This window comes from Eschrichtius robustus, chromosome 3, assembly GCF_028021215.1.
Source record: "Eschrichtius robustus isolate mEscRob2 chromosome 3, mEscRob2.pri, whole genome shotgun sequence".
Taxonomy (NCBI): domain Eukaryota; kingdom Metazoa; phylum Chordata; class Mammalia; order Artiodactyla; family Eschrichtiidae; genus Eschrichtius; species Eschrichtius robustus.
The window spans coordinates 44,723,954-44,734,145 of NC_090826.1; the positions used below are offsets into that span (position 1 = coordinate 44,723,954).

Below are 10,192 nucleotides of genomic sequence, written 5' to 3' on the forward strand. Positions count from 1 at the left end.
ATATCTCCAGGAAGCCAACTTTAATTAATTTAACACGATATATTATTCTTTCATTCGTATATTCTTCCCTCTCAGCACCTGTTTGAGTTCTCAACCCTGCCCCTTAATGAGCAACATGATACAGAAAGCCTCAGAGTCTCTCATCCCCAAGGTACAGGGGAAAGAGAATAGCCTTTGGAGATACCGAAACCTGGGTTCAGACCTTGGCTCTGTCACTTACTAGGTATAAACCTTCCCTGAGTCCAGTTGTCTCATCTAGAAAATGGTGAGAATAATGTCTATCCATGGAGCTGTTTTGGGGATTAAATGAGATATAAGGTATGTAAAGCCCCTAGCATGGTAAGTGCTCAGTAAATCATTGCTTCCTCCCCAACCCATATATTAAACATTAATTTTGCGTAAACACATTGGAATTGTCTGTGACTCCTCAAAAGGACTAGGGGAGCTGAGAAAGCATCTGGGATACATCAGATGCAGATGAATTGGTGAAGGCTCAATTAAAACTGAGCTGTTGAATGTTTGTATTCTTCCTGTAACAGGGGGAAGCCATAGAGCTTAGGAGTTGGGAGTGTGGGCTTTGGCAGCAGGAATCTGCTTTCATACCTAGCTCAGCCACTTAGTAGCTGTGTGACCTTGGGCAAGTTGTTTGACGTCTCTGACCCTCATAGGGTTATTGTAAAGATTAAATGAGTCCAGGTATGTGAAGTAATCGGCATAGTGAGAGCTCAGTAAATGCTGATATAGTAACAGCAGCAGCAGCAGCATTTATTTCCTAAAGTCACCTTTTTATTGACTATGAGTCCTTTTTTTGGCATATTAGAATCTAATCCAACTATGAATCAAGTCCAGTTATCTCAGTTCGCTAGCTTTTTTTCCCCCTGCTCTTTGATGTTATATATCTGCAAGAGAACTGGATTTTCTAGGTTGTAAATACCTTAATTTTTAAGACTTCAGACCTTTTTTCAAGTAATAAGAGAAAATTTTGTTACAGGCAAAGATGGAGTGGCTATTGAATCACAGTCTTTTTATGGGCTATCCCTGCATTCTAAGACATATAATAAAAACTTTTATTTTCAATCTTGTTTTCGTTATTTAATAATATAGGCATGCTGTACTTTCATAGTTTACCCCCATCTTAGGCCGTTTGGGCTGCTATATTGAACATACCACAGCCTGGGTAGCTTATAAACAACAGAAATTTACTTCTCACAGCTCTGGTGGCTGGAAGTCCTAGATAAAGGCATCAGTATGGTCCCGTTTGGTGAGGGCCCTCTTCCTGGTTCATAGCCAGTGCCTTCTTGCTGTGGGCTTATATCACGGAAGGAGCTAGGGGTCGCTCTGGAGCCTCTTTATAAGGCATTAATCCCATTCATAAGGGCTCTACTCTCATGACCTTCCAAAGGCCCTCCCTACCAATACCATCACATCAGGCATTAGGATTTCAAAATACGAGTTTTGCGGGGGATACAAACCTTCAGACCATAGCAACTCCTATCTTTTTTTATTAAGGCACAGATTATCTAACTATTGGACCGTAATTTGATATTATTACTATTAGTGGTAGTAGTACTATTAGAGTACTATTGTTATATTGATTGCCTGAAACACTGACTACTGAAAATTTTGATTTCTTGGTGAATTTTTCCTTTTGCACTTGTCCAAGGTAGACATTGCTGATTTAGCAATAAGATATTAGAATCTTTGTGGTATGGCCTTTTTTACATTATACTTTGGTTATACTACTAAAATTAATATTTTAAACCTATTTGCAGGGCAGGAATAGAGGCGTAGACGAAGAGAACGGACATGCGGACACCGGGGAGATGGGGAGGGTGGGAGATTAGGATTGACATATATACACTACCATGTGTAAAATAGTTAGCTAGCTCGGTGCTTTGTGATAACCTAGATGGGTGGGATGGGGGGTGTGGGAAAGAGGTCCAAGAGGGAGGGGATATATGCATACATATGGCTGATTCACTTTGTTGTGCAGCAGAAACTAACACAACATTATAAAGCAACTATACTCCAATAAAAAAATTAATACTTTTAAAACTTTGTTTTTATATAGTAATACATACTTAAGTGCAAAAAAATTGGGAAAGATAGAGAAACAAAATGAAAAAATTACTCTCCTATAATCCTACCATCTATATCAGGGGTTGACAAATTATGACCTGTGGGCCAAATTCATCCTGCCACCTGTTTTTTTTTGTTTTGTTTTGTGTAAAAGTTTTCTGAAGTCTAGCCTGTAAGGAAGGGCATGAATCTGTAGTGTACAGCCTGATAAATGTTAACAAATGAATACATCTCCCAGATCAAGATGCATAATGTTGCCAGCACTGTAGAAACCTCCCTGACACCACCTCCCATCACTATCCACTCCCAAAAGGAACCACTATTCCAAATTCTGTCACCATAGGTTGATATTATTTATTTTGGAAATTCATATAGATGGAACCATACAATATTTACTCTTTTAGGTGTGGCTTCTTTCACTCAGCATTGTAAGGTTTATTATATTGTTGCGTGTAGCAGTAGTTCATTTTTACTATGTGAATACACCAGAATTTATTTATTCAGTTCATGGTTGCTGTATCTTCGCAGTTTTCCATTTTGTGGCCTTATGAATAAAGGTGTTACGAACATTCTCATATGTGTCTTTTAGTGGACACATGTACTTATTTCCATTTGGCATATAACCAGGAGTAGAAATACTAAGTCATGAGCTACCATATAGCCAGTTTTTTGATATGGATATACTATTTTACAGTCTCTTCCATATTATATGAGAGTTTCATTTGCTCCACATTTTTGACAGTACTTGGTAATGTCAGTTTTTTTTTTTTTTAAGTCAGGATCATTGAGGTATAACTTACATACAATAAAATCTACCTTTTTTAGATGTACAATTCTATGAATTTAGACAAATGCATACAGTTGTATAGCCACTACCAAAAATCAAGATACAGAATATTTCCAAAAAATGTCCTCATGTCCTTTTGTAGTCAACCCCCTTCTCTCACCCTCAGGCCCTGGCAACCCCTGATCTGATTTCTGTCCCTGTAGTTTCACTTTTTCCAGAATGTCATAAACTGCAAATGGAATCACACAGTATGCAGCTTTTTGAGCCTGTTTCTTTCATGTATTATCAGTAGTTTGTTCCTTTTTGTTGCTGAGTAGTTTATCCATTCACCAGCTGGAGTATATTTAGTTTTTTTTCAGCTTTTGGCAATTTGAATAAAGCCACTATGAGCATCCACATACAGGTTTTGTGTGGATTTATGTTTTCATTTCTCTTTGGTAAACACCTAAGAATGGGATTGGTAGGTCATATGGCATGTGTATGTTTAGCTTTCTAAGAAATGTCCAGACTGTTGTCTAAAGTGGCTGTACCATTTTACAGTCCCTCCAGCATTGTTCTGACCTTTTAGTTGTTCCTCATCCTCACCAGCACTGGGTATTATTTTTTTTTTTTTAAGCCATTCATTCTAGTAGGTATGTTGTAGTATCTCAACTGTACTTTTAATTTGCATTTTCCTGCTGACTAATGGAATTGAACACTGTTTCATGTGCCTTTTTTGACCATTTGGAGATCTTTTGTATGTGCCTGTTTATGTTATTTGCCCACTTTTGTATTGAACTATCTAACCTTTTCTAATTGAGTGATAGGAGTTTTTTATATTTTCTGGATACAAATTCTTTGTTAGATCTGTGAGTTGCAAATATCTTATCCCTCTTGGTCTGCTACCTGTTTTGAAAATAGTTTTATTGGAATGCAGCTACATTCATTTGTTTATGTATTCTCTATGGCTGCTGTTGTGCTACAGGTGCAGAGTTGAGTAGTTGCAGTAGAGACCTAGTGGCCTGCAAATCCTAAAATATTTAGTGTCTGATCCTTTACAGAAAAAGTTTGTTAACCCCTGATCTAGATAACTATTCATCTTCTAACAAATTACCACAAACTTAGTGGTTTAAAAAAACGCACACATTTATTTATTACCTCACAGCTTCCATGGGTAAGTTGGCTGAGGACAGCTTAGCTGGGTCCTCTGCATAGGGTGTCGCAGGCCGCAGTCAGGGTGTTGGCCAGGGCTGAGTTCTCATCTAGAGACTTGACTGGGGAAGTGGTTCGTGTCCAAGTTCACTGATATTGCTGGAAGAATTAATTTCCTTGTAGCTGTGAGAATGATAGCTTTAGTTTTTTACTGGTTATTGGTCAGAGTCTGCCCTCAGCTCCTAAAGGTCAGTACCCTGCCATGTAGCCCTCTGCATATGCAGTATGCAGTTCACAGTATAGCAGCTAGCTTATTCAAGGCCAGCAGGAGAGTGAGAGAGAGCCAGCAAGACAGAGTCTTATACAGTGTAACAGAACACAGGAATGACAGCCCATCACCTTTGCCACATTGTGCAGGCTAGAAGCAAGTCACAGGTCCTGCCCACACTCGAGAGTAGGGGATTATACAAAGGCATGAATACCAGAGGGCAGGGATCACAGGGGTCACCTTAGAGTCTGTGTGCCACAGTAGCTATTATTAATATATTGGTCTCCGAGTTTACAGATGTTTTTCCTATACATACATAATTGAATATCTGCTTTTAAGCAAAACTTGGGTCCATTCTTACAGTTTGTTTTGTAACTGGCTTATATAACAGTATCATGAAGAGTATAACATAAATATCTTTTCAGGTCAATAAAATGTAGATCTACATCATCTAATGACTGCCTTGTATCCCATTATATGAATATACCATGATTTATTTAATAAATTCCCTCTTGTTAAATATTGAGGTTGCTTGTGATTTATGTCACATTTCACCAGGCTGCCATAGAGTGTATGTGAGTGCCCATTTGCCCACACTAATTCTGGATGTGATTCTGTTGCAGTCAGTGGCTTTTGACTAAAATGTATACATGAAACTGAACACTCCCCTTTTCTCCTTCCTTCTGCATGTCTCTGTTTTAGATAAGAAGGCCGACTGCACAATTACAATGGCTGACTCGGACTTACTGGCTTTGATGACTGGTAAAATGAATCCTCAGTCGGTAAGTATGATGGCGCTTACATCCTTTTCTTAGGTGGGTTTTAGCCCGTTTCACTTCATCACCTACCTCAACCTCATCCCATAAAGTGCAAAGTGGTCAAACCCACAAAACTCAGTGTTCCCCAAATGTTCACTGAACAAATGACAGACAGTTGTGAAGCTAATGATGTGCCAGACGATGCCCTGTGTGCTGGAAATGTCCAGATGTAGAAGAAATAGTTCCCATGCTCAGGGCGTCCACAATTTGGTACGAGACAGGTCTGCAAAAGAGTAAGTGCAGGGCTTCCCTGGTGGTGCAGTCATTAAGAATCTGCCTGCCAATACAGGGGACACGGGTTTGAGCCCTGGTCCGGGAAGATCCCACATGCTGTGGAGCAACTAAGCCCGTGCGCCACAACTACTGAGCCTGCGCTCTAGAACCCACGAGCCACAACTACTGAGCCCGTGCACCACAACTACTGAAGCCCGCGTGCCTAAAGCCCGTGCTCTGCAACAAGAGAAGACACTGCAATGAGAAGCTCGCACACCGCGACGAAGATTAACCCCTGCTCATCGCAGCTAGAGAAAGCCTGCACACGACAACAAAGACCCGGGCTTCCCTGGTGGCGCAGTGGTTGAGAGTCTGCCTGCCAATGCAGGGGACACGGGTTCGAGCCCTGGTCTGGGAAGATCCCACATGCCGCGGAGCAACTGGGCCCGTGAGCCACGACTACTGAGCCTGCGAGTCTGGAGCCTGTGCTCCGCAACAAGAGAGGCCACGATAGTGAGAGGCCCACGCACCGCAATAAAGAGTGGCCCCCGCTTGCCACAACTAGAGAAAGCCCTCGCACAGAAACGAAGACCCAACACAGCCAAAAATAAATAAATAAATTTTAAAATAAATAAATAAAAAAATAAAAGTAACTACATAATAAATATAAAAGATTATAAAAAAAAAACAACAAAGACCCAATGCAGCCAAAAATAAATAAATTAAATAAATAAATTTTAAAAAAAACCTTAAAAAAAAAAAGTAAGTGCAGCCAAATATCCAAGGTGCCCTGCCTTACTTGTGGTCGGGGAGGATGGAGGAAGGAGAAGCCACATCTTCCTGGGCCATCAGAGAAGGCTTCACAGAGGAAACAATGCTTGGCTGAGTCCTGGGAGTGATTAGGAGTTAGCAGTGCACAGATGGAGAGTAGGAGCCATCAGATAGAAGGAGGGACCGGTGTGAACAAAGGCATGATCTTTTACATTTCGTATCTTTGCCCGTGCTCTTTTTTTTGCCTGAGCTGTCCTTCCTTGACAAACTCCTTGCCTTTCAAAATGAACTTAGATGTTATGTCCAAAGACCTCCTACCACATTGTTGGGGAGCTATAGTCAGTCCCTCTTCTGGGCCACTTACTGGACTGCTAGCCTGGCACTTGTCTCATTATACTAGTCATAATGTGCCTATCTCTTCCCTATTAGATTGTGTGTATCTCAAGGGAACAAAGCACATCTTGTTCATCTTTGTGTCTCCAGAACTTAGCATGATGCCTTGCGTTTTTGGGTTTTCACAATTAATTTGCATTTGTCTAAAATGTATTTATGCCTTGTGTAGATTTTCCAGGCCCCCAGATTGTCAAGGGTCTTCTTATACTCTTTAGTTGTACAGTGTTGAACAGACTTGATATACATTATCCATAGATAACACAAAGGAAGCTAAAATGCTGCTTTCCACTGTAACCTTATTTTTTTTGTTGTTGCCTCAGCCTGATTTGTTTTAGGTCTTGTTCCTGTGGTACCCTAGTAATTTGAAAGATTGGATAAAACAACTAAATCTGACTCCTACTCGTATTCCTTTTAAAAATGCTTTTTCTAAGCAACTAAGCATATTTCAGCTGATGCGTGGACAAGTGAGAGATTTGCATCTGTGATGTTTCAACTGAATACACACCATTGACATTGACATTTCCACCCACTGCATCCTCTCCAAAAATCTGGACAGAACAGAGGCCACCAATCTCGGAGCTGGCCGACATCCTCCTTCCCACCCACCGCTGCTTATTCCACGGTGCACACCATGCACTTCCTTGGCAGTGTGGTCAGGCTTCACACTCAGCTGCCCTCATTCTCTCAGTTTATCTGTTTACCACCCATTTTGGGGAGTGAAGTGTCAGCTTACTTTTCCTGAACACCTGTTAGCACCCAAAGGAATTAAAGATAAAAATAGGAGACGTTTCTGTTAATGTGCTGATGGCCTTCCCTTATGCTCAGTAGAAGATTTGACTGGAAACCATTAAATGCAGTGGAAATTATAATTTCAGTGTTTGGCTACAGTTGAAACAAAGCAATGTGCTCTCCAGCAGAAAGCACATGAAGAACACCTTAGGGGCCAGATTTAAATGATTCTTATGTTTGGATTCTCTAAAAAGTGAAGACTCATTTATTAAATGAAAAGTCATTTCCTCTTTTAATTAAGAAAAGGGAAATATGGTGAGTTTCTCTTCTAGATACTACTGGTCCATATTTTTAAAGGACATATGTTAAATATATTGTGTTCTGAGACACCTGACCTTAAAGTCATCAGACAGAAGGCTGTGTGCCATATAGAAGGAAATATTTAGTTTGTCCAGACAGAGGAGAAAAAAAAAAGGAATTAGTCACCCTCACCAGAAGGTGTAGAGAAAGCAGAGCTCTGAGATTTCCTATGGATGAGGCAGAAGAGCCCCTCACTTCTTAACGAATATACTTGTCAGGAAGCTAAGACTACCAGAACTTTTCCTGTAGCTTTTCCTTATTTTAAGAATTGAGTTAAAAGACTGAGATCGTAGCAGGGAAATCATGCTATGTTCCCAATTTTGCTATTTCTTTAAAGTTTTCCTGGGATTTTGTTACATGATAAATTTAGCAAACATCATGTGATCTAATCCCAGGCAGTTGTTAAATGGAACAAACTGTGGCTCTGCACTTGGGATTGGTTTGATTCTTCTTATTGAGCCAAAGATTAACACAGGCACCTCAGTCTCAGCAGTCTGCCTGGCCTCCCTCTGTAGGGAATAAATCTTTATCATGTAGACAAAAAAAGGGAGAAAAATGGTGACATTTCATCTGCATTGTATTGAATCCCAAGAGTTCATAAGTGTGTTATGCATGCGCTTTTTCTCCCTGCTAGCAGACCCACTGAACAAATGTGTAATGTCTTTAAACAAAATCGGTCTAGTATGAATCCAGTCTGCCTAATATTTGGAAAATGTACCACCCTTGAGGAAGGTAGGTAAAGGCAGGCTCAATTTTTAAGAGAACACATTTGGGAAAGATATGCCTTTTGACGGCTCTATAAAAAGCATGACTTTTACAAATTCGTCCTTTTGAAGACTCTGGTTCTAAATCTATTCCTGAAAGCCAAGTTTCATATTTTGAGGAAAGTTTAAGAGACCTGGATAAATAAATCATCTCAAGGCTGGATAGTCTAGAGATATCAGCAGTCTCAAAACAAAAAACACCAAATGATAAATTTTCTTTCTTCTTCCTCGCAGGCCTTCTTTCAAGGTAAATTGAAAATCACTGGCAACATGGGTCTGGCTATGAAGTTACAAAATCTTCAGCTTCAGCCAGGCAAAGCTAAACTGTGAAGAACTCTCTTTGCCTACCTTTGAAAATCAAGATGAGATATATAGATATATATCCATATATTTCATTCATTGTCAGAACTTAGATTGAAACTACACATTGGCAAATAGCGTATTTGTTTTTAAATGGGTGTGACCAATCCTGTTTTTCCTAAGCTCTGGGCGAATAGAACCTGATGGTGTACTACTGCTTTGCTGAATTGCATACAACTGTGCATTACAAAGTTAATATGGTAATTATGGTTTGGGGTAAAATTGAGTTTTAGAATAAAATTAGGAATAGCAAAATCCAAAAACTATGTAAACAGAAGCTCTCATTTTGCTTATAAAGTATATTTGAGGATTATTCTGCTGAAGATTCAATTTAAGTTTTCCTTGGGAGAACTAGGAAAGAAACAGAATACCAGTAGCTGGCCAGTAATTAGTGTTGTGCACTTAATGACCTTAATCTGTTTTCCATTGATAATTTTAAAAATTCTGTACTGGGATGTTTTTTTAAAAAAATCTTTACAGTTTTGCATTTCATGCCATCAAAACAGTATTTTCTTCCCAAATCAAAGAAATATAATCAAGGCTTGGGAGAAAAAATATATAGCTGAACACAAGCCTATTTTTTAAAACAAAAATATTTTTAAGTGAGTTTCCTTCTCGGAAAAATATCAGTGTATTAGAATCATAAAACACTGTTGTTAAAAATAATTGAACAAATAAAGTTTGCTTTGAGATGCACAGTTTTCAAATTATAATCTCATATTAATTTAATTAAATTTGTAAAACTCTCCTTCCTTTGTTATAATTTTCCCTTTTCATATGTTTAGTTTAACAAGCCACATTTAATTTACCTTCCTAGTTTTTTTTAATTCAATTTAAAGGAATATTGCTTTTTATTCCTTTTTTTTAAAAGGTAAATTTCATATCAGACTTTGGCATGTGATGTGTTTTCCCTACTTTTACCTTCCTAGTTTTTCTAATGCTAATGTTATTTCTATTAACTCGGTAAGATATAGGGTAAAATAATGTTTTTGGAAGAATGTTTAATAGAAAATTAAAATAGCTCTTCCTCATCTCCTTTGTTTTTATTGTGTATGTTCTTTTTTTTTTTTTTTTTTTTTTTTTAAATTTATTTATTTATCTTTGGCTGTGTTGGGTCTCCGTTTCTGTGTGAGGGCTTTCTCCAGTTCCGGCGAGCGGGGGCCACTCTTCATCGCGGTGCGCGGGCCTCTCACTGTCGCGGCCTCTCCCATTGCGGAGCACAGACTCCAGTCGCGCCGGCTCAGTACTTGTGGCTCACGGGCCTAGCAGCTGTGAGGCATGTGGGATCTTCCCAGACCAGGGCTCGAACCCGTGTCCCCTGCATTGGCAGGCAGATTCTCAACCACTGCGCCACCAGGGAAGCCCATTGTGTATGTTCTTTTTGTTCAGGGTTTTGTAAATGATGGAGAGTAAGAGAAACATTGGGGATTTACAATCTGTGTTATCTAGACTACTATCTACTGGTTACTTTGGCATAATCAATCACTAGCTCTTGATTAGGGAGGTGCTGTGTTGTGGT

General features: G+C 39.3%; 1 protein-coding gene across 1 annotated transcript in view; it reads left to right on the plus strand.

Annotated features, from left to right (window-relative positions):
- The window catches only part of SCP2 (sterol carrier protein 2), a 155,273-nt gene extending 146,334 nt beyond the window's left edge, over window positions 1–8,939 (plus strand). Inside the window, exons 15-16 of the mRNA XM_068539894.1 lie at window positions 4,968–5,047; window positions 8,548–8,939. Of these exons, the coding sequence (XP_068395995.1) occupies window positions 4,968–5,047; window positions 8,548–8,643 (176 nt within the window). The 3' untranslated portion in view covers window positions 8,644–8,939. The remainder of the gene's footprint in view (window positions 1–4,967; window positions 5,048–8,547) is intronic.
- Window positions 8,940–10,192: the final 1,253 nt, after the last annotated feature.